The 24452-nt window shown below is 43.1% G+C and overlaps 1 protein-coding gene across 1 annotated transcript in view; it reads left to right on the forward strand.

Moving 5' to 3' along the window:
• Window positions 1–24452, forward strand: part of LOC134568943 (glycoprotein-N-acetylgalactosamine 3-beta-galactosyltransferase 1-like) — a 44631-nt gene that overhangs the window by 14717 nt on the left and 5462 nt on the right. The window contains exon 2 of the mRNA XM_063427672.1: window positions 22567–22757. Coding sequence (XP_063283742.1) covers window positions 22580–22757 — 178 coding nt within the window. The 5' untranslated portion in view covers window positions 22567–22579. The remainder of the gene's footprint in view (window positions 1–22566; window positions 22758–24452) is intronic.

Here is a 24452-nt window from a genome sequence, read left to right on the forward strand (position 1 = left end):
GACACAAGCAATTTTTGCATTTTCTTGCTGTTTGCGTTCAACTTCAATTTGCATCTCTCTCGTTTATTGCACCGACGCATATTATATACTGTTTTTTAGAGGACAGAAAGGGCTTTAATTTGATGTAACATATATATATATATATATATATATATATATATATATATATATATAAATGCTTATTTATTATTAAAAAAATACAGAAAAATGCAAAAAAAAAGAAAAATGTGTTTTTTTGTACGGTTTTTGCAATAATAATGTGTGCCTAATTAGTGCAGGTTAAAGAAAGTAATTAAAAATACATTCATTTAGTTGTTCTGATTTACAGAATATATAATGTGTCTGGGATTTTCAAGTTTTTTTTGGTAGTTACAGGTCACAAAGCACAAGAAGTAAAATAAACTTTTAATATGGAGCGATTTTAGAATTTGGTATGTTTGTCTTGTAAGCTTAATAGCAATAAAAGAAAACAAAATTGCCACACAAAAGTATATATTTATATAAAGAAGACATCACAGGCTATTGTCCTAAGGTTGTTTTGACACTTTCTAAGTAGCCATTTCACCGCCAATCTCTGCTAAATATTGGAGTAAAATTTAGTATTTGGGGGTTTTTGGCACACAAACTTATAACAAAGAACTTCTCATGTGTATTTTGTAAAGTTGGTGTGTGCTATTCCTGTACACCGTTTTATTATGTGTTCAGTTACTTCTGCTGAGTACAACGGTACCCCCATTGTATGTCTTTGGCACTATTTCGTGACGCTACAGTGCCATATAGGAGACCTGTCCGTTTCAACAGTTACAGTAGAATTTTGAGAGGCGGATTTAATGGGCCTATGCTTCAATTTGGGGTATTATAGCAGTTTGACTGTTCAAAAAAACTCACAAAGGCCTACCATTTGTAAAAGTAGACACCTCAGGGTATCTCATATGGTGCATATTGTGCTTTAACGTGCCCCCATTTTTTCACCAATATATGCCAAAGTATGTGGTAAAATATAATTTTTTACATATGGATTAAATTTTTGCTGGGCATTTTGTACATTTCATATGTGCCACTAGGTTCAAACCCCCCAAATTATGCTCAGCTAAGCCTTCTGAGTAAAACAATATGCCCAATGTTTGACCTAGACACTATTTTGTGAAGTTACACTGCTGTAAAAGAGACATAACAAGTTACGTTTTTTAAGTGTGAATTTTCATGGAGGGTTTTGATGCGTCCTGTCCCACTTTGGAGCACTTGAGCAGGCTACATATTACAACTACACTATAAAGGCATACCATTTCTTAAAGAAGACATCCCAGGGCAATTCAAAAGGCATTTTTTGAACCTTAGCGTGGGATCATTATTCCACTAGCTTGTACCAAGTGTAGTGGTAATACGCATTTTTTCTGCCTTTTTGACACACAAAGTGAGTTTTCGCAGTATATTTTTCAAACCTTATGTGTACTACGACTGTATAATACTTCATAAGTTGCTCAACTATGTCGGCTGAGTACAGCAATACCCCCGTATGTACCTTTGCCAGGTATATGTGGACATTGAAGGGGCACATTTGAGACACAGCCATTCCAGTTTTTTTCAAACTTTGAATTTTTACGCTGTGTCCATGTCCCATTTTAGAGTATTTTACAAGGCTATATAATCCAATTATCCCATAAAGGCATACCATTTCTTAAAGAAGACATCCCAGGGCAATTCAAAAGGCATATTTTGAACCTTAGCGTGGGATAATTTTTCCGCTAGCTTGTACCAAGTGTAGTGGTAATACGCATTTTTTCTGCCTTTTTGACACACAAAGTGAGTTTGCGCAGTATATTTTTCAAACCTTATGTGTACTACGACTGTATAATACTTCATATGTTGCTCAACTATATCGGCTGAGTACAGCAATACCCCCGTATGTACCTTTGCCAGGTATATGTGGACATTGAAGGGGCAAATTTGAGACACAGCCATTCCAGTTTTTTTCAAACTTTGAATTTTTACGCTGTGTCCATGTCCCATTTTAGAGTATTTTACAAGGCTATATAATCCAATTACCCCATAAAGGCATACCATTTCTTAAAGAAGACATCCCAGGGCAATTCAAAAGGCATATTTTGAACCTTAGCGTGGGATCATTTTTCCGCTATCTTGTACCAAGTGTAGTGTTAATGATCATTTTTTAATGTATTTTTTTACTTTGTAAATCTGTTTTTACTTTGTAAAACTTTTTTTACTTTGTAAAACCCGTTTTAAAACTTTTTTTTTACTTATTAAATGTTTTACATTTTCGTAACTTTTTAATACTTTTACATTTTTTTTCCAAACTTTTCTTTTACCATTAACCCCTAACTAGCAGTAAGCAGCACTAACAATAAATTCCCCATTTTCCCATAACTCCCACCCACCCCAGCTAGCAAAATATATAATTATAAAATATTTAAATGAATTAATTAAATAAATTGAACCCCTGAGGGTTAAAAAAATAAATCAAAGTTGATCCTCAGGGGTTAAAAAAAATTAGATCACAGTATAATACTGAGATCTGTATGTTGATCACTGTAGGCAGTGATCAACTGGCAGGGAAGGGGTTAATTTTTATTTAGACTGGGTAAAGGGGGGTGGTATTTTTTTTTACTTAAACGTTACTAAAACAGTTAAAAATATATATTTTATTTTACCTTTTTAAAGCTTATTTTAATTTTTTTTTAATGTTAACCCCTAGTTAGCCTAACACCAAATTCCCCAATTCCCCACTAACTTCCACCCATCCCAGCTAGCTAAATATATAATTTTTAAATATTTAAATTAATTAATACAATAAATTTAACCCCTGAGGGTTAAAAAAAATAATAATTAACCCTCAGGGGTTACAAAAAAAAAAAGCAGATGACATTAAAATGTATACCCTGCCAATTGATCACTGTAGTCAGTGATCAATTGGCAGGGAAGGGGTTAATTTTATTAAAACAGGGGAAAGGGGGGGGTGGGATTTAACTTTAATTTATTTATTTTTTACACAGGGAAGCAGATCAGCACTGATCTGTCTCCCTGCACTTCACACAGAACCCGTAAGTGCAGGGAGGCGGAAGGTGAGTATTTGGAGCACATGTGCTCGCTCTGACATGCTGTCAGAGCGAGCACCAGTGCTGGGGCAGCCGATCGGGTGCTCCCGGTCTGCCTCTAATACAGAGGCAGACCGGAGCACCGTTAACCCCGCGATCGCCGCAATTGCGGCGATCTGGGGTTAACTTTAGTAAATGACGGAAATTTTCCGTCAACGGTCCTTAACTGAAGGACAAGGTTGACGGAAAATTTCCGTCACCGGTCGGGAAGGGGTTAAAGATAAAAAACAACTGATACCTTTAACCTCTTGTGTATTTGAGATCCTTAAATTGTAAATGCAGTTGCTCTTAGAAGAGGCACTGTAATTTCATGACAAAGGGGAGAGACAGTATATACCACCTTATGGAAACATCAGACTACATATTTGAACATCTATGATATTGAGTTTATGAAATAGATGAAAATTCACCCTAAAAATAAGTACTTTTTTCTGCAAAGTTTGGGATTGTTAGAAAAAAGGTGAAGACCATTTTAAAGCGTGCACACTGTGGAACTGAAAAACCTATGTGGATGCCCACATTAGCTGGAGGAAATACTGCTCCAGTGTTACGGTTTTCGAGGAATTCTCTGGAAATGCTGTGCATTCAGTTAAGAGCTTAGCTCATTGGCTGAGAGCGATCAGGTAGTCGGAACTTCTGGCTCTCAATGGAGACATGCCCAGTGGACTCCAGAAACCTTGGCAAACTGTTGGCAAATGGTTTGACTTCTTAAATTGTGGGTGTGCCAGGTCCCTCCTGGCACCATAACCACTACAGGAGTTAGTAGTGGTTTTGGTGCTCAGAGTGTCCTGTTTACATCTATTCTCCTTTCGCAAGAAAAAAGTGATTGGTCTCAGCACCTGCTCAGGATTAGTGATGTCGCGAACATAACATTTTCGGTTCGCGAACTTCCGCAAACGTTCGCGAACCGACGAACCGGGCGAACCGGGCGAACCGCCATAGACTTCAATGGACAGGCGCATTTTAAAACCCACAGGGACTCTTTCTGGCCACAATAGTGATGGAAAAGTTGTTTCAAGGGGACTAACACCTGGACTGTGGCATGCCAGAGGGGGATCCATGGCAAAACTCCCATGGAAAATTACACAGTTGATGAAGAGTCTGGTTTTAATCCATAAAGGGCATAAATCACCTTGGATTCCTAAATTACAATGGATATGGATTGACACCTGATATATGACATATTGACACCTTGACATATTGATTGACACCTGTCCTCAGAGACCCTGATACACACTGACACAAAGCAGAATAGGGACTGTTCCCCCTACATAGGGTCACTTGGCAGATATGGATTGACACCTATCCTAAGGATCCCTGATACACACTGACACAGAGCAGAATAGGGACTGTTCCCCCTACATAGGGTCACTTGGCAGATATGGATTGACACCTGTCCTCAGGGACCCTGATACACACTGGGGGGACGGACCTACTGTCCACCCCCCGCCCCCACCCCTGCGCGGTGGGTGGGGGCCATAAAAATAATGAGGGGGGGGAACCTACTGTCCTCCCCCCTGGCCCCCACCCCTGCGCGGTGGGTGGGGGCCATAAATCACAATGGGGGACCTACTGTCCTCCCCCCGCCCCCACCCCTGCGCGGTGGGTGAGGGCCATAAAAATAATGAGGGGGGGAACCTACTGTCCTCCCCCCTGGCCCCCACCCCTGCGCGGTGGGTGGGGGCCATAAATCACAATGGGGGACCTACTGTCCTCCCCCCCGGCCCCCACCCCTGCGCGGTGGGTGGGGGCCATTAATCACAATGGGGGGGGACTACTGTCCTCCCCCCACCCTACCCCTGCGCGGTGGGTGGGGGGCCATAAAAATAATGAGGGGGAGGGACCTACTGTCCTCCCCCCCTGGCCTCCACCCCTGCACGGTGGGTGGGGGCCATGAAAACAATGATGGGGGGACCTACTGCCCCCACCCCTGCGCGGTGGGTGGGGGGCATAAAAATAATGAGGGGGGGACCTACTGTCCTCCCCCCGGCCCCCACCCCTACGCGGTGGGTGGGGGCCATAAATCACAATGGGGGGACCTACTGTCCTCCCCCCACCCCTGCGCGGTGGGTGGGGGCCATACAAATAATGAGGGGGGACCTACTTTCCTCCCCTCTGGCCCCCACCCCTGCGCGGTGGGTGGGGACCATAAAAATAATGAGGGGGGGACCTACTGTCCTCCCCCCGGCCCCCACCCCTACGCGGTGGGTGGGGGCCATACAAATAATGAGGGGGGACCTACTTTCCTCCCCTCTGGCCCCCACCCCTGCGCGGTGGGTGGGGACCATAAAAATAATGAGGGGGGGACCTACTGTCCTCCCCCCGGCCCCCACCCCTACGCGGTGGGTGGGGGCCATAAATCACAATGGGGGGAACTACTGTCCTCCCCCCACCCTACCCCTGCGCGGTGGGTGGGGGCCATAAAACTAATGAGGGGGAGGGACCTACTGTCCTCCCCCCCTGGCCTCCACCCCTGCGCGGTGGGTGGGGGCCATGAAAATAATGAGGGGGGGACCTACTGTCCTCCCCCCGGCCCCCACCCCTGCGCGGTGGGTGGGGGGCATAAAAATAATGAGGGGGGGACCTACTGTCCTCCCCCCGGCCCCCACCCCTACGCGGTGGGTGGGGGCCATAAATCACAATGGAGGGACCTACTGTCCTCCCCCACCCCTGCGCGGTGGGTGGGGGCCATACAAATAATGAGGGGGGACCTACTTTCCTCCCCTCTGGCCCCCACCCCTGAGCGGTGGGTGGGGGCCCTAATAAAAACAATAAGGGGGGGACCTACTGTCCCCCCCCAGCCCCCACCCCTGAGTGGTGGGTGGGGGCCCTTAATAAAAATCCCCCCCAATCAAAGGTGACTAGTCACCCAACCCCCCACCCCAAAATAAGTTACCCCCTACCTATCCCCCTCACCCTAAAAAATAGTGAGGGGGGAATAAAATAACTAACCTGTAAAGAAAAAATCCACTTACCATTTGACGTCTTCTTTTTTCTAAAATCTTCTTTTTTCAGCCCCAAAAATGGCCAAATAAAAAGCCATAAGAACAGACACAATTTAAAAAAAAAAAAACAGCGCAAAAAAAAAAAATCCATCTTCACCCATGGAGGGCTCCGCGCAGACTGAGCTCTGCAGGGCGGGGGATGGCTGCCACGGCCTGCAATTAGGCTAAGAACACTCGGATTGGCTGGTTTAAGCCAATCAGAGTGCTCTTTGTCATTTTACACAGCGTGGGAAAATTCCAAAGAACTTTCCCACGCTGTGTAAAATGACACAGATCAATGTGATTGGTGGGCTTGGAATCTATCCAATCAGAGTGCTCTGTGTCATTTTACACAGCGTGGGAAAGTTCTTTGGAATTTTCCCATGCTGTGTAAAATGACAGAGCACTCTGATTGGCTTAAACTAGCCAATAAGAGTGTTCTTAGCCTAATTGTGGGGCGTGGCAAGGCTTTATAAGCCTTCCCCGCCCTGCAGAGCTCAGTCTGCGCGGAGCCCTCCATGGGTGAAGATGGATTATTTTTTTTGGCGCTCGTTTTTTTTTTTTTTTAAATTGCGTCGGTTCTTATGCCCTTTTTTGGGGCTAAAAAAGAAGATTTTAGAAAAAAGAAGACGTCAAATGGTAAGTTGAATTTTCTTTACAGGTTAGTTATTTTATTCCCCTCTCACTATTTTTTAGGGTGAGGGGGGTAGGTAGGGGGTAACTTCTTTTGGGGTGGGGGGGTGGGTGACTCAGGGGTGGGGGCTGGGGGGGAACAGTAAGTCCCCACCTTATTGTTTTTTTTAGGGCCCCCAGTAGGCCCCCAGTAGGCCCCCCCTCATTATTTTCATGGCCCCCACCCACTGCGCAGGAGTGGGGGCCAGGGGGGGAGTACAGTAAGTCACCCCCTCATTATTTTCATGGCCCCCACCCACCGCGCAGGGGTGGGGGCGGGGGGAGGACAGTAGGTCCCCCACCATTGTGATTTATGGCCCCCTCCCACTGCGTAGGGGTGGGGGCCAGGGGGGAGGACAGTAGGCCCCCCTCATTATTTTTATAGCCCCCACCCACCGTGCAGGGGTGGGGGCCGGGGGGAGGACAGTAGGTCCCCCCCACATTATTTTTATGGCTCCCACCCACCGCGCAGGGGTGGGGGAGGGGGGGAGGACAGTAGCCCCCCCCCCAGTGTGTATCAGGGTCCCTGAGGACAGGTGTCAATCCATATCTGCCAAGTGACCCTATGTAGGGGGAATAGTCCCTATTCTGCTCTGTGTCAGTGTGTACCAGGGATCCTTAGGATAGGTGTCAATCCATATCTGCCAAGTGACCCTATGTAGGGGGAACAGTCCCTATTCTGCTCTGTGTCAGTGTGTCAGGGATCCTTAGGATAGGTGTCAATCCATATCTGCCAAGTGACCCTATGTAGGGGGAACAGTCCCTATTCTGCTCTGTGTCAATGTGTATCAGGGATCCTTAGGATAGGTGTCAATCCATATCTGCCAAGTAACCCTATGTAGGGGGAACAGTCCCTATTCTGCTCTGTGCCAGTGTCTGGGGGGAGTATCTGCAGTAATACAGAGTGTCTGGAGTGAGTATCTGCAGTAACACAAGGTGTCTGGAGGGAGTATCTGCAGTAACACAGGGTGTCTGGAGGGAGTATCTGCAGTAACACAGAGTGTCTGGATGGAGTATCTGCAGTAACACAGAGTGTCTGGGGGGAGTATCTGCAGTAATACAGAGTGTCTGGGGGAAGTATCTGCTTGTAACATTTATATGCACTAAAAAAAATGGAAAAAAATAAATAAAATGAATGCAGCTTCAGAATGAATCTTATTGGTGCGCAACAGCGTTTGATGATCCAACTTGATCAAGTCTGGAAAGTTACTACCTGAGTTACATTTATTGAACAGTTATGCTTACTTTCTTGTAGATATGTAAATATTTGAAATATCCAACTCTGTGTACAAAATAATAAGTGGAATAAATCCGTCTTTAGTGACTTCTGTACATTGCTAGATATGTACTACATATATATATATCTCCAAAAAAATCTATATTTAGGAAGAACAGTCTTTATTTTAGGCCCACTTCTTATGTTCCTCTTTTCTATTTTAATGTCCCTCTTTTCTTAGAGCTCCATTTTGTAGGTATGTTGAGTGTATAACAGAGCACCACAGCAATAAAACTCATAGTAATGTGTCTTTAAACTTCATTAAATGTGCTTAGAAATCAGTGTGAGTAAATAAGATACATTGTTCTTGTTCTAAATTACATTTTAGCTGCATAAATTGTTATTCGTATGTAATGTAAAATTTCTCATGAAAGCCCTGCTCCTGGATGTACTCCCACGCACACTCTTAAAATTAAAGTGTCCTTCTTTGTCCTTATGAAATGTTGGAAAATATGCATGCTATTATAGTACTTGTCTTGCCTCGAAATGTGATCTTCGAATTTCTGCTTTGTCTTTTAGTTCATTGTTATATCACATATTTGTGTTTTTTTAAATAGTAACTAAAATTAGGTTTGCTTCTTCAGTTCAGGGCTTGTAGGATTCAAATGAGTCAACAAAATAATTGCAGCATTATTTGCAAAGAATGATTTATGACCGCCTACAACTTTAAATAGCAAGCATTAATGTAATACTGAATGCATACAATAGCCTTTTCTTTGTAATGCCAATCCCTGGTTCAGAATATTATTTTCTATAATTTCTTCAATGTCTTGTGGCTTACTCAACTGGCTTGCCTATCTTCATGGGAATTCTAGCCTACAGTCATAGCAGGAGTGTCTGACTTGAGCAACGTTACCCCTCCCTGTTCGAAACAAAATTAAAATAAATCCTTTGTTTACAGTGTACAAATCTAAGCTTATTAGGTTAGTGGTTTGTGAATTACCAGTTATCATTCTTTGGTGATCCTGATGCAATCAAATTATTATTATTACTATACGCCATTTTGGTCCGGTCACCCGGTGTGGTATTATATGTCTATATATTAGGACTTCTGTCCCTATTTTTTTAAAATTTACTTTGACTTGGTGACAAATCTCACTTAAGTAAATAGTGATGTGATTGTTTGATTTCTCCTATTCTCTTTATGCTATCTCCATGCGGACTTCAAAGTGCAAAAGACAGAGCTCACAATAATAAAGAGTTGTAGATATCTACATTTTATTTTGCACAGTTCCAAAATCCATATTAGTTAAAAATAGGTGAAAAGTAAATACATTACAAATCAGTCAAAGATCCAGTCCCACTTTAAAATATGAATACTAAGATGATAAATTGTGGGGTTAGTTCACTAAACTTTTAATTTTAGCAAACCGAAATCCAAATGCAACGCATAGTTTCAATCTGGAAATTCAAATAATTTTAATGTATTGAGTAAACTTAGTCGATAACGTAAATAACCACAGAGGTCTTAAAGCAGCAAATGTCAGTAAATGTTATTTAAACATCATGCTACTGGATCTATACACCCTCCGGGTGGATCTTAAGACTAACCATGTTTACTTTGAGGACCTTGCTCTGCAGATCATAGACATATATATTCTATATATGTCTATGCTGCAGATCACACTGTGACCGATCCAAGATTGCGGCCCCGCGGCTCATCAGCGCCAATAGGAAGTAGCGGTCAATACGGCGTTTAGGTATTATATGTCTATGCATATCCCTGCCTCTCTCTACTACTTACTGATCCGTGGGGGGCAGCAACACAGCACAGAGCCCAGACAGCAGCTCTACAGCTCAGGTAAGTGAGGGATGGGGGGAAAGGCAGCAGGGACACATGGGGACACTGAGACACTAGTTGACACATGTGGACACTGAGACACTAGGGGACACATGTGGACACTGAGACACTAGGGGACACTGAGACATTAGGGGACACAGACACTGACACATGGGGACACAGACACTGAGTTACTTGGGGACACTGAGTTACTTGGGTACACTGAGACACTTGGGGACACTGAGACACTTGGGGACACTGAGACACATGGGGATGCTGAGACACATGGGGATTCTTAGACACATGGAGACACTGTTTCTCACAGTGTCCCCATGTCCCCCATCCAGTGTCGCTATTGTCTCAGTGTCCCCAAGTCTCCCACTGTCTGTGTCCCATGTCTCTCAGTGTGCCTAGTGTCCCCATGTGTCCCAGTGTCCCCATGTGTCCGTGTCCCTATATATCCCAGTGTCCCCATGTCTATGTCCACAACTGTCCCCATGTCTCCCAGTGTCCCCAAGTGTCTGTCTCCCAGCCAGTGTCCCCTAGTCACCCAGTGTCTGTGTTCCCATGTCTGTGTCCCTAGTGTTTTAGTGTCCCCAAATGTTTCAGTGTCCCCATGTCTTCCAGTGTCTGTGTCTCAGTGTGCCTAGTGTCCCCATGTCTCCCAGTGTCCCTATATGTCCCAGTGTCTCCATGTCTATGTCCACAACTGTCCCTGTGTCTCCCAGTGTCCCCAAGTGTCTGTCTCCCAGCCAGTGTCCCCTAGTCTCCCAGTGTCCCCTAGTCCCCCAGTGTCTGTGTTCCCATGTCTCTGTGTTCCTAGTGTCTTAGTGTCCCCAAATGTTTCAATGTCCCCATGTCTCCCAGTGTCTGTGTCCCTAGTGCCTGTGTCCCCATGTCTCCCAGTTTCCCTAAATGTCTCCGTGTCCCCATGTCTCCCAGTATCCCCGGGTCTCTCTGTGTCCCCATGTCTCTGTGTCCCCATGTCTCTGTGTCCCCATGTCTCTGTGTCCCCATATCTCTGTGTACCCATGTCTCTCAGTGTCCCCAGTATCCTAGTGACACTGAGACACTGGGAGGAATGGGGACACTGAGACACTGGGAGACTAGGGGACTGGGCGACATGGGGACACTGACACTGTGATACATCGGGACACTGAGACACTGGATGACTTGCGAGACTGAGACACTGGGAGCAATACATCTATACAGCAGAATCAAACTGTGAGTATTTTGTTGGTGATTTTACAGAATTTTCTCTGATGTCACTCCTTGTGATTATACAAATGATTAAGGCTGGTATTTTTTTCCAAGAAAGGTGGCAACCCTAACTACTCTTCACATACTCTTGCTTAAAGTAGCACTATAGGGTCAGGAACACACTCATGTATTTCTGACCCTATTATGTTAAAACCACCACCCTGGCCCCTTCTACAGTAAAATATAACTTGTATTCAAGTCTGCAGCTGCTGGCTCTGCCTCTGAACTGACTGTCTGCTGACATCATCAGAAGTGGTGGTCTGAGCAAATTACAGTACTTCCCATAGAATTGGTTGAGACTGTCAACTAGGCAGATCAGGGGCAGAGCCAGCACAAGTCAGAGCCCTGGCCAATCAGCATCTCCTCATAAAGATAATTTGAATCAATGCATCTCATCTCTATGAGAAAAGTTCAGTGTCTGCATGCCGAGGGTGGAGACACTGAATGGCAGTGCTGCACACTAGGCAGTACTGCCCCAGGAAGCACCTCTAGCAGCTTAAGTGGGATGTATGGGAACAAAACTTGTGTGGACTGGCTGACAATAAAATTAGTTTAGGTAATGCAGACGTTGGTCTCTCTAACACTGTGGCATGTCCCCATTCTTCTACACTCACTACATACACCTTTTATCTGTCTCAGACTATATACCAGCAGGAACGTCTGCCTGCTAGTAAGAAGGTAAGGAGACAGGTGGACCAACGAGTGCTAGGGGACAGTCCTTAGAAAGCATGGAGTGAGCGTGTCATTAGAGGCATTTATGTAAAGCTCAGGGTGCTGCCTGCATGATTGGCGGGCAGCCTGACATGCATTCATGCCAGGCTGTCCTTCAAATTATTTGGAAAGAAATGCCCCCTTTTTGGGCATGTTCTCCCCTTTTGGCAGGTCTGGTCACGCGATTCGCATCAGTGGCCCACCCTTTTACACCGCCCATTGACTTCCTGCTTCACTGGACACTGCTGTTAAGGGTTATGGATTTACTTGAAACATGAAAGCATAAATTAGAGAGAGATTAGCATAGAGTATGTGTTTTCTTATAGCTGCATCCTATGAGTTTCCCTCCAGCACCATCTCCATCAGATACATGACGCTTGGGAAGTATACCTGTTTTAGTGTTTTTGGTCGATAAGATTCCGTAATTAGGCCTATCATAATTGTCAGCACCAGGCCCAGTGTGCTCTTAATCCGGCCCTGCTTGTTTGATGCGTAATAAGGCTCTCCTAGCGGACGCTATCCTACCAGGCATGTCAAAGTTCTCCGAAAGGATGATAGGAAATCGGTGTAGGTGATATTGATGACCTGATTCCCATATCAGGTTAGCCCAGTCCAAGGCCCTACCAGAGAGATGGTTAATGACAAAGGCTATTTTTGACCGGTTACTACTAAAGGAGTGTGGGTTCATAACTGTCAGGATCGGGACAGGAATCCAACACGCAGAATACAAACAGGAGCTAGGTACGTATACCGGACCTTAGAATGGCCGGACTAACGTAAGGAGAAAGCAAAGAATGGTCAGAGACAAGCCGAGGTCGAGGGAACGAGAGAACAGGTAAGCGAGAGACGAGCCGAGGTCAAAGGACACGAGAGGTAAGCAGGAACGAAAATACAAGCCGAGTCAGAACCAAAAAGACAAACAGTAATAAGAGCACTGAGTGACCAGACAAGCTAGAACCACGACAGGGCAATGAACCATTACACACATACCTATTTTATACCTTGGCTCTTTAATTGATGACTCCGCTCCTGCCGAGCCCTGATTCGTTGTTCGGAACTAGATTGACAGGTCGGGACGTGACTGCCGTCATGACGTCGGCTCCTGAGCGCCGCGTCATAAAAGGTGGTGGGGCTATCGCGGCCGGCGTGTAAACGGCTATGAGAGCTGTGAGGATTGGGTGAGTCAGCCCCCCTGAGAGGATGGCCATCTGAAAGTCTAACGAGGTAGAGACTTCAGGTACCCTGACAGTACCCCCCCTCTCAGAAACGCCCACCGGGCGGAAGGAACCGGGGCGAGACGGAAAACGAGCATGAAATGCCCTGAGGAGACAAGGGGCATGCACATCTTCCCGGACCACCCAAGACCTCTCCTCAGGACCATAACCTTTCCAGTCAACAAGATATTGCACCCTCCCCCGAGAAACCCGAGAATCGATAATGGACTTGACTTCATACTCCTCCTGACCCTCAACCTGGACAGAACGAGGGGAGGACACAGCGGAGGAAAACCTGTTACAAACCAAAGGTTTCAATAAGGAAACATGAAAGGAGTTCGGGATGCGCAGGGCAGGCGAAAGAGCCAGACGATACGCAACCGGGTTTATACGAGACTGAACCCTGTAAGGACCTATGTAACGAGGAGCAAATTTCATGGAAGGAACCTTCAAGTGGATGTTTCTATTACTCAGCCATACCCTATCACCCGGGGAAAAAAACGGAGCCACCCGTCTGCGTTTGTCAGCGTGTCGTTTGGACACCGTGGAATTATGAAGAAGAATTCGTCGAGTCTGATCCCACAACTTCCTCAGATTGGCAACATGAACATCAACCAACGGTATCCCTTGGGAAGGGGAAACCGACGGAAGAACGGAAGGATGAAAGCCATAATTCATGAAAAAGGGGCTAGAACGAGTAGAATCGCAAACGAGATTGTTGTGCGCAAACTCCGCCCAAGGAATCAGACCGACCCAATCGTCCTGGTGTTCAGAAACAAAACAACACAAAAATTGTTCAACCTTTTGGTTGGTGCGTTCGGCAGCTCTGTTGGACTGGGGATGATAGGCAGAAGAAAAATTCAATTTGATGCCAAATTGAGAACAGAAGGACCTCCAAAACCGGGAAACAAATTGGGGCCCTCTATCAGAAGCAATTTCAGAAGGAATACCATGTAAACGAAAAATCTCCCTCGCGAAAATCTCGGGAGAAGAGGGCAATTTAGGCAGGGGTACAAAATGAGCCATTTTAGTAAACCTGTCAATCACCGTGAGGATAACAGTATGTTTTTTAGAAACAGGCAAATCGACAATGAAGTCCATAGCCAAACAAGACCATGGTTTCTCGGGAATTTCTAGGGGGTGCAAAAGCCCACATGGAAGCGTATGAGGTTGTTTAGTCCTCATACAGACATCACATGCCCCGATGAAGTCCTTAACATCCTTACGTAACGAAGGCCACCAGAAATCTTTAGAGATCAAAGAACACGACTTGCGTATGCCAGGGTGTCCGGCAAATTTACTGTTATGAAAACACTGCATCAGTTCCAGTTGGAGTTCAGGAGGAACGAAGTACCGATCCCCAGGAACAAGTCTGGGAGCCAGATGCTGTACTTTCTTGATCTCAGCAAGCAACGGGGAGTGAATCTTGATGCTTGTGTTGGCAAGAATATTACACTTGGGAACTACAGAAGAAAAAACCATATCAGACATAGTAGAAGGTTCTTGTTGGCGGGAAAATGCATCAGCCTTAGAGTTCTTAGAACCAGGTCTATAAGTGAGCACGTAGTTGAAAATAGTAAGGAACAAAGACCAACGAGCCTGCCTGGCGGACAAGCGCTTGGCTTCCCCTATATAGGACAAATTCTTGTGATCCGTCAAAATAGTAACCGGGTGTAAAGTCCCTTCCAACAAATGTCTCCACTCCTTTAAAGCCATAATGACCGCTAATAGTTCCCTGTCACCAATATCATATCTGCTTTCAGGCCCAGACAATTTCTTGGAAAAAAAAACACATGGGTGCAGCGGTTTATTCAAACCTAGCCTTTGGGACAAGATAGCGCCTATACCTGTCTCTGAGGCATCTACCTCGAGTAAAAAAGGCAAAGAGGTGTCAGGATGAACTAATATCGGTGCTGAGGCAAACTGTTCCTTGAGTGTTCTGAAAGCAACAAGCGCCTCAGGAGACCAGGTCTTGGTATCAGCACCCTGTCTAGTCATATTGGTAATAGGAGCAATAATAGAAGAGTACCCCTTAATGAAGCGCCTATAATAATTGGAGAATCTGATAAACCTCTGAATGGCCTTGAGTCCCTTGGGCAATGGCCAATCTAAAATTGATTGGAGTTTAACCGGGTCCATCCTAAACCCGTCTCCAGAAATAACGTAACCAAGAAAGTTTATTTGAGATTGGTCAAAGCTACACTTCTCCAATTTGCAGTACAACCCATGTTGTAGAAGCTTGCGCAATACCCTTCTGACTTGTTTGTGGTGAGTCTCAGGCTCTCTAGAGTGTATTAGTATATCATCCAAATAAACTATAACACATTCATGTTGAAATTCCCTAAGAACCTCATTAATTAGGTCCTGGAATACAGCAGGAGCATTGCAAAGCCCGAAGGGAATTACCGTATACTCATAGTGGCCATACCGGGTATTGAAAGCCGTTTTCCATTCGTCTCCCTGCTGAATTCTCACCAAGTTATAAGCTCCCCTCAGATCTAACTTGGTAAAAATCTTGGAGCCTTTCAGACGATCAAATAGCTCAGTAATCAAGGGAATAGGATAAGCATTTCTGATCGTTATCTTATTCAAGCCCCGATAATCAATGCAAGGCCGTAGAGTGCCGTCTTTCTTATCTACAAAAAAGAAACCGGCCCCGGCTGCAGAAGAGGATCTCCTAATAAATCCTTTGTCTAGGTTCTCCCGTATGTACTCCTCTAAGACTAAGTTCTCCTTAGTGGATAGAGGATATACTGTACCCCTCGGAGGCATAGTACCAGGCAGGAGTCTAATCTTACAGTCAAAGGACCTGTGTGGGGGTAAAGTATCAGCCCTCTTTTTTATCAAAGACTGCCTTTAAATCCAGGTACTGAGATGGTATCCGTAAATCTGTGGACTGGTTAGAGTTACTTGGTGCGTCAACTACGCAAACCGGTGAGATTTTCTGTAAACAACCTCTCTGGCAACCCTGACCCCAGGAGACTATCTCACCTTGTTCCCAATCAATAATAGGGTTATGCTTCTTAAGCCAGGGATACCCCAAGACTATTGGAACTGAAGGAGATGAGATAAGCATGAGGGATATTCCCTCCTCGTGTAAAATACCAATGGTTAACTTAACTGATATAGTCTCACGAGAAATAACAGGGTCTGATAATGGTCTACCATCTATGGCCTCAACGGATAGAGTGGTTTGTGACAAAGGCTTGGTCAATAAAGCTTTCAGCTGCTCCGGAATCTATCAATGCCATAGCATTAAGTACTCCCTTTTCCCAAGCTAAAGAAACAGGTAACAGAAGCCTATGATCCTTGTAATCATATATAGAGGACAAGATAGAAACACCCAAGGCCTGTCCTCTTGAGAAACTTAGGTGCGAGCGTTTCCCGGACGGTTAGGGCAATTTAGGCGTAGGTGACCTCTTACTCCACAATACATACACAGACCCTCCCTTCTCCTGTATTGTCTTTCACTTTCTGAGAGATGAGTGTTACCTATTTGCATAGGTTCTGGGAGAGCTAGAGTTGTAGATTCAGAATTCTGAAATGCGTGAGCTAGTCTTAAGGAAGGTCTATGAGTTCTATCTCGAGTGTTCTGCCTCTGTCTCATGCGTTCATCTATTCGAGAAATAAATGAAATTAATTCTTCCAAATTTTCAGGAAGATCTCTTGTGGCAACCTCGTCTAGGATCTCATCTGATAAGCCGTTCAGAAATACGTCCATATAGGCCTGTTCATTCCACTTGACCTCTGCCGCCAAGGATCTGAACTCTAACGCATAATCCACAAGGGTTTGGCTATGCTGTCTAAGATGTAATAGTAGTCTAGCTGCATTGGCCTTTCTTCCTGGAGGGTCAAAAGTCCTCCTAAAAGCAGCGACAAATGCATTATAATTATAGACTAACGGATTATCATTTTCCCACAGAGGGTTAGCCCATCTAAGAGCTTTGTCAATGAGTAACGAGATTATGAATCCAACCTTCGCCCTGTCTGTAGGGTAGGCGCGGGGTTGTAATTCAAAATAAATCCCTATCTGGTTTAGGAAACCTCGACAGGTATCCGGAGAACCGCCATAGCGTAAAGGGGAAGTAACACGGGAAGAGGCTCCCACTGTGGCTACCTCTAGGCCTGTATTAACAAGAGAGATGGATGGTGTACGCTTCTCCTCTGATTGATTACTAGGATGGGATAGCAATGCTTGCAGCGCCAGAGCCATCTGGTCCATTCTATGGTCCATGGCTTCAAATCTCGAGTCAAGAGAACCAATCTGAGCGTTTGTACCTGCAGGATCCATTGGCCCTGTCGTAATGTCAGGATCGGGACAGGGATCCAACACGCAGAATACAAACAGGAGCTAGGTACGTATACCGGACCTTAGAATGGCCAGACTAACGTAAGGAGAAAGCAAAGAATGGTCAGAGACAAGCCGAGGTCGAGGGAACGAGAGAACAGGTAAGCGAGAGACGAGCCGAGGTCAAAGGACACGAGAGGTAAGCAGGAACGAAAATACAAGCCGAGTCAGAACCAAAAAGACAAACAGTAATAAGAGCACTGAGTGACCAGACAAGCTAGAACCACGACAGGGCAATGGACCATTACACACATCCCTATTTTATACCTTGGCTCTTTAATTGATGACTCCGCCCCTGCCGAGCCCTGATTCGTTGTTCGGAACTAGATTGACAGGTCGGGACGTGACTGCCGTCATGACGTCGGCTCCTGAGCGCCGCGTCATAAAAGGAGGTGGGGCTATCGCGGCCGGCGTGTAAACGGCTATGAGAGCTGTGAGGGTTGGGTGAGTCAGCCCCCCTGAGAGGACGGCCGTCTGAAAGTCTAACCTCCTCCGAGGTAGAGACTTCAGGTACCCTGACAATAACCATGTGTATATCAACCTGGTTCACGCTGGGCAAACTGATCCAAGTAGTGGTCTTGCTCCTCCAGCTTGGAATTCTGAGCAGCTAACTGCTGCAAGATGTCTGCTGGGTCCATTTGGCCCAGTTGTAATGTAACATTCACTAGGGAACCCTAACATGCAGACAGGACAGAGTAGAGAAAATTGCAATACCGATCCTTGGAATGGTCGGGTCATGCAAAAATGGATAGTCAAAACACTAGCCGAGGTCAAGGGAATTACGGAGACGGAATAACGAGAGACAAAGCCAAATATCAGTAACCAGGAAATCGAAATACCAAGTGCAACGCTCAATGGTAAACCAAAGTCCTCAACAGGGCACTGAGGCAAGGGGGTTAGCTTATATACAAACAGCGTGTGTCTGATTGGCTAACCTCCAATTAGTGTTAACCACAACGTGGGAGGAGTTTCTTCCCTCCCTTGTGGTCTCTGAGGTCATCACTGTGTGCCAGGTCACATGCTAAGGGCTGAGTCAACCAGGGGGATCAAAGGATCTCCCTGCCCAGCCCATGCAAGTCCGACGCTCAGTGAGCCAGGGCTCTGACTGTGGAATGTAAATAAGATTGAGTTAATTATCCCTAGGGGTACTGTGATCTTATTCCAGGACACAATATCCTTTGACATTCCAAGGAAAAGGTTAGTTCTCCCCGTCCCTGTACACTTCAAACAAATATTTGTACATCACCAGACCGAGTTATAAATAATTAATAAATATACCAATTTTCTCACTAACCTATTTACACTACATAGCACAATCAGCTCACTCTACACACACACAATACCACAAGCAGCATCTAAACAAATGCACAGTACACTTCCATGGGCATTTTGTCTTCACACACACATTGAACCCCTCGCACACACACACATGCTGCACCCCTACACACTAGATCCCTTATACAGACACTCTACATCTTACACATACTACATTCCAGAAACACACACTAAATCCATTTGCACCTACTACATTTATTATACACACACTGCACCACATGCGCGCACACACACACACACACACACACTACATCCTTTATACACACTCTGGATTTTCTACACAAACACACACTAGATTTCCTATAAACACATGCTACACCACACACACACACACACACACACACAATATCCCTGTAAGCAAACACACACTACAATCCCTAAACACACACTCTATACATCCCATAAACATAGCTCCTCTTAACTCAAATTGCTCCTAACGATCGAGTTCCATTCCTAGCAATGAAAATTCCTTGGCAAATTCACTTAAATCTAATTTGCGATCGAATCTAATGTGCATTCAAATTTTGGAAACTTTTTTTCAAGTAAATACAGTATTTGTAAGGAAATTGTCTCTTCCATTCACAGTGTAATGTGCATGATTAGCACTGATTCTCCCTTATCAGCTGGTCTGATCGTGATTGTTGCCATTATATATATTATTCTTAAAGGGACACTCCACTGCCCAAATACAAAATAAATAGAAATTATTGCTTAGTAGATATACCCCTAATGAAAACGTGCATGTATTTAATTATACATTGCTACAATGTGACACTGTGGTGCACTAAAGAAGGAAATTTTCATTACTGTTGAAGACGCCTTCCACCGTCTGTGACTACTAATATGTCCACAGACGGTGATTATATTTTGCTTTCTCCTCTTATCTCCTATACTGGCTCATCCATATCTGGATTTGAGGATATTCCTGAAGGTGCTGCTTCCCTGCATTTCTTTTCATATCTAAATCATTTCCAGAAAGAAGGGACTCTGGTTTGGGAAGCTCAAGTTGCCACACTTATAAGAAACAAGCACCAGAAGTCCTATCATTTCATCTATACATTGCTACTAGTTTGTGTTCTACATAAATAAATTCCACACATTTATATACTGTATCACGCTATGTGATTCATTTTTTAGATGCTTATGCACATTACTGGATTTATACCTACATTGTATTTTCCAGGTTGTAATTTTATATTTTGTGTTTTATATGTGTCTTTGTGTTTCTCCTTATTGTGAGGTACACTTGGTATGTCACTTTAACGTATTTTGCATCTTTTGACTTCAAGGGACCAAAAGTACTTGGACAATTGACTCCAAAGCTCTTCAATTGATAGGTTTGGCCTATTCCTTCATAATTTGTTCATCAGTTAAGCAGGTAAAAGGTCTGGAGTTGATTCCAGGTGTGGCACTAGCATTTGGAAGCTGTAGCTGTGAACCCACAGCATGTCGTCAAAGGAGCTCTCAATGCAAGTGAAACAGGCCATCACGGCAACCGTAACGGGGTGAAACGCGCATAGAGTCCATTACTAACTACTTTATGCATGGTTTTCTCACTTCACTTTTAACATTCATTAAATATGGGATTTATTTTTACCTGCAAAAGATTTTTTTTTCATTTTCTTTTTTATTTATTTTTTTCAACGACTATTGGAACTGCCCCTTTCTCTTTTGTCAAAACATTGTTGTTTAAGGTTATAGTGGCAGTATGGAGGGAACATGGGCTGGCTGGCAAATATATAGGGATTAGATACAGCCAAATAGATTATACAAGGGCATATCCGACCCATGTGCCACCCTTGCTGCTAAACCACAAATAATTTAGGAGTAATTAATATTCTTTAAAATATACTATTTGCTCTCCCATTGAACAGACTGTATTATAGACTAGGGTGTTGCCATAAGAGTGCTTCTGTTTTGCTACGTGCGATGGTGAGGTTCCTAGCGCTTGTTAGATCTGGATATGGCAGCTGGTACTACCCAAACCAGAGTCTCTTCTATCTGGCAGTAATTAATAGGTAATAGGTCAAGAAAGGGTGCAGGGAAGCAGTGCCTTTTGGGTGTCCTCAAACTCGTATGGTGGTGAGTCAGTATGGAAAATATAAGGACAGAAAACAGAATAGAGTGTAGTATATTCTATAGGTGGTGAGGTAAAATAAAAATGCCACTTACAATTTTCTGAAGCTTATGTTTAGCTCCAGTTATACAGGTATTTTCCTCCAAAATGATGTTTGGCTGTTAGTAGGAACCACCCATGCTGAATTTCTTTACCTAGATACATGTAGCATTAGTGACACCTAGTGGATATTACTAAAAGTTATCCATGATTACTTTATAACAGTTATAACGGAATTTGATACAGCAACATTTTGTTGCTGACACTTTGTAATATATGTTTGCGAACTACATGTAACTTAATGGAATAATTGCTGCACCTTCTAAAATACACTTATTTAAGGAAACCCCTTAACTATTGGCCTATAGAGAAATATTGCTATGTAACTCCACCTAGTATGGTTAATTTCTGCCATTTATTGAATATCTATTATTTTGATTATAATTATTTGAGCTTTGGTGGCTATTTCTACCACTTATTGAATACTATTATTTTTTTCTTTGTTTATTATTATTAGTTTTCCTTATTCCTTTTTTCCATACACTCTTCTTACTCCACTTTCTATTAGTGTTTTTTTTTTTTCAGCATTATTTGTTGGCAGATTAATTTATTGTTAAACATGTATACACATTTACACATTCTGATCAAAACAAAACCTAAACAAAACCTGGGGGGCTTGCTGATTGATTTTCTTCCCTCTTCTCACTAGGTCTGGTATGCATTTGTTTTTCTTAGATTTATTTGTGGGTTGTTATGATTTGGTATCTCATACAAGTACTTATTACACTGATATTTAGCAATTTGTATTTGTATACAATATATTTTGCTTAAATGCAATTCTAGAATCTCTGGCAATCTCTTTGTATCATTTGTTTGGGATTGTTTGTCTTTTTTGACATATTGATATGTATGATGAGATATGCATTTTCTGTGCACCCATTTAATAAATACATTTTTGTATGGTTGTGCTACTTGACTGGGTAGTATTTGTATCTTTTTGGTCCTTTGGAAATAGGACCTTATGTGAGTGAGCACCCACTATCATTTGTTTAGTTCCTTTTTGAGACTGTTTATATTAACATTTAGAGTGTGCCTACCTATTTTTAACTATTATCAATATCATCAACATTACCAGTTTTAGTTTTCTTCAAACGTGCATATTTGTGTTCAGCAAAGTCTCCCAAGTACAACAAATATCCATATGTACAGGTTTTATGGGATTTTGGAAAGTTACAGGGTTAAATATAGCAGTGGCAAATAAAAATTTCTGGACTTTTTGCCTGGGTTGTCAGGCAGGTCCCTTGAATTATAATTAAAATCAAATGAATGATTATGTAAAAATAGTAGATAAATATACACGTCAAAATATGAGTAGATAAAAATACAAGTCTTTGAAATATTATGTTAGTCCAATAATAAAGATACGCTTGTGAAATTACATATATATATATATTTAAAAAATGTATTTTATGTATATTATTTACAATTATATGTATAATATATTATAAGTTAAATAAAACATCTGAGTAATATCACATCCATACATACAGACAGAACCATTCATGCACACACACAGATCCATACATACACACACATACACACACACACAGGGATACTGACCCACCCATACACACATACAGAGTGACCAAATAGCACACACATATATTTGCACAGTTAGCCCAGGGTTAGAATAAGACTTTACTCATCATGCATTGTGTAAAACAGCAGTGGTCATTTTTCTACTATCTGTTTTGTAGGTTTTTGTGAAAAATGGTGGCAATCCCATGTCCTCAGATTTCATGGCTGATCTTTGTCTGTGGCTTCTCTGTTGGCTTCCTCGCAACTTCCTACTTGTTTAGCAGTGTCCTAGAAAACAAAGGAGCCCAAGTACACATAATGGGTCTAACAACCTGGAAATTTAGACCTTCTAATACCTATACCAAACAAGGTAATTTGATTGAACCTCTGTGTCTGAAATCTATATTTTTAATGCATATAATTAATTGTTTAAAAAAAAAAAAAAAAAGAATTTCCCAAATCTGCACAAATATTTCCTGGATTTCCTGGCATATTTCCTGGCTTTCATGGCAGCTAGTGAAGATCCATGCCCATTTGTCCTTGTACTTGAGAAGTGTACCTAAATGTTGAGGACAAATCTAAAATCCAAACATGTTCATTGCAATATAAGGATTCAGATTAGGGGGGGGGGGGGGATGTCATACCCTAGATCTCTCTAGTGCTATTTTAAGTATTTATTTTTATGTGCCCATTAAAATGGTGACTTTTGCATTTAACTAATGGGCTAACCACTCACTCCAGCTGATAGGACAAGAATTAACATTTAATTAAGCAATTGATATAAGTATACCCTCTCTGAACAAAAATATTAAAACATTCAAATTAATTTTCCAAAAATATAAAAAAATAAATTGATACCTTGGTAAGTGTCACATCCAAGGGAAGGAACATGGCATATGTATCCCCGAGAATCCGAGGGCACTTAAATTGTGCCAGCAAAACTACCTACCTTGTCTCCAAAGTTCGCAGTTAATGAAAAATATATCATTGTGTCAGCCACAGGAATCTCACAACCATCAAATGGATAGCTTGATTGAGCAGTTGGGGAAGAACAGGGTACTGGAAAGTGCTAGTGAGTATTGAGGAGCATACACTAATCATTATTGTTGAAATCATAGATGATATGCTCAAAACTCAAGAAGTCACAGGCAAGAATCCAGCAAGTAGACGATGATGATGCCACTGGCTCAACTTTACTGCTCCTGCTAATCTCTATTCCTGGTGCTGCCTCTGTAGGATCATACCCCTACGTTTGCATTCCTATGGTTATTCCCCTCAAAGTCAGAAGTTCAATATATTAGACATTACATTTAGCCTCAGGGTCCATTACCTATATCAGCAAACCATCTTTCGTAACTTATATGTTGGCTTGGGTAAAACTGCATAAAAGTAGGCAGTTTGCAGAGAATATTACATAATTTACTCCAGGATGACAAAGAGTGGGACTTGGTGGGCAAGGAAAGAGATTGGGGAATGTGATGGCATTAAAAGGTACTGAGATTTAGTTAATGAGAATTAGAATGGTTATGGAGAAATATGGAATTGTAACTGAAAGATACAAAAAAGTAGTCAGTAGAAAATTGGGGTAAAAGGTGAAACTTGTAGAGAATGATTTAGACTTTACCGTATCGTATGGTGTATATAAGTGTATTATAATATTGATGTTCAACAGAGAAAGATCTTTTGAAGCAGTATGTGTATTGTGTATCACAAAGTTCCACAACAAAAAAAATCTCATATGCATTGTATAAATGTATCAGAGAGTATCAGAGCACTAATACTTAAAGGGTTAGTCCAACCACTATAACCACTTAAGTGATTGTACAGTGTTTCTGCTTGAAACACTGTACATACAGAGATTTTTAGAATTTTGTGCTGAGTGCTAGTTTCACCCCAGCACACAAGACACTAAACAGCCCAGAACTCCGTTTAGGGTGCCTAATATCAATTCTGTGCATATTTTACATCTGTCGTCAGCGCGCACTGCACGTTAACAATAGATCTAGAAATCTTCCCCTTGCAGGCAGAGCACCTGCAATGGGAAGATAGCTCTCCCCTCCCTCCC

The sequence above is a fragment of the Pelobates fuscus genome, chromosome 1 (assembly GCF_036172605.1).
Source record: "Pelobates fuscus isolate aPelFus1 chromosome 1, aPelFus1.pri, whole genome shotgun sequence".
In the NCBI taxonomy this organism is placed as follows: Eukaryota; Metazoa; Chordata; class Amphibia; order Anura; family Pelobatidae; genus Pelobates; species Pelobates fuscus.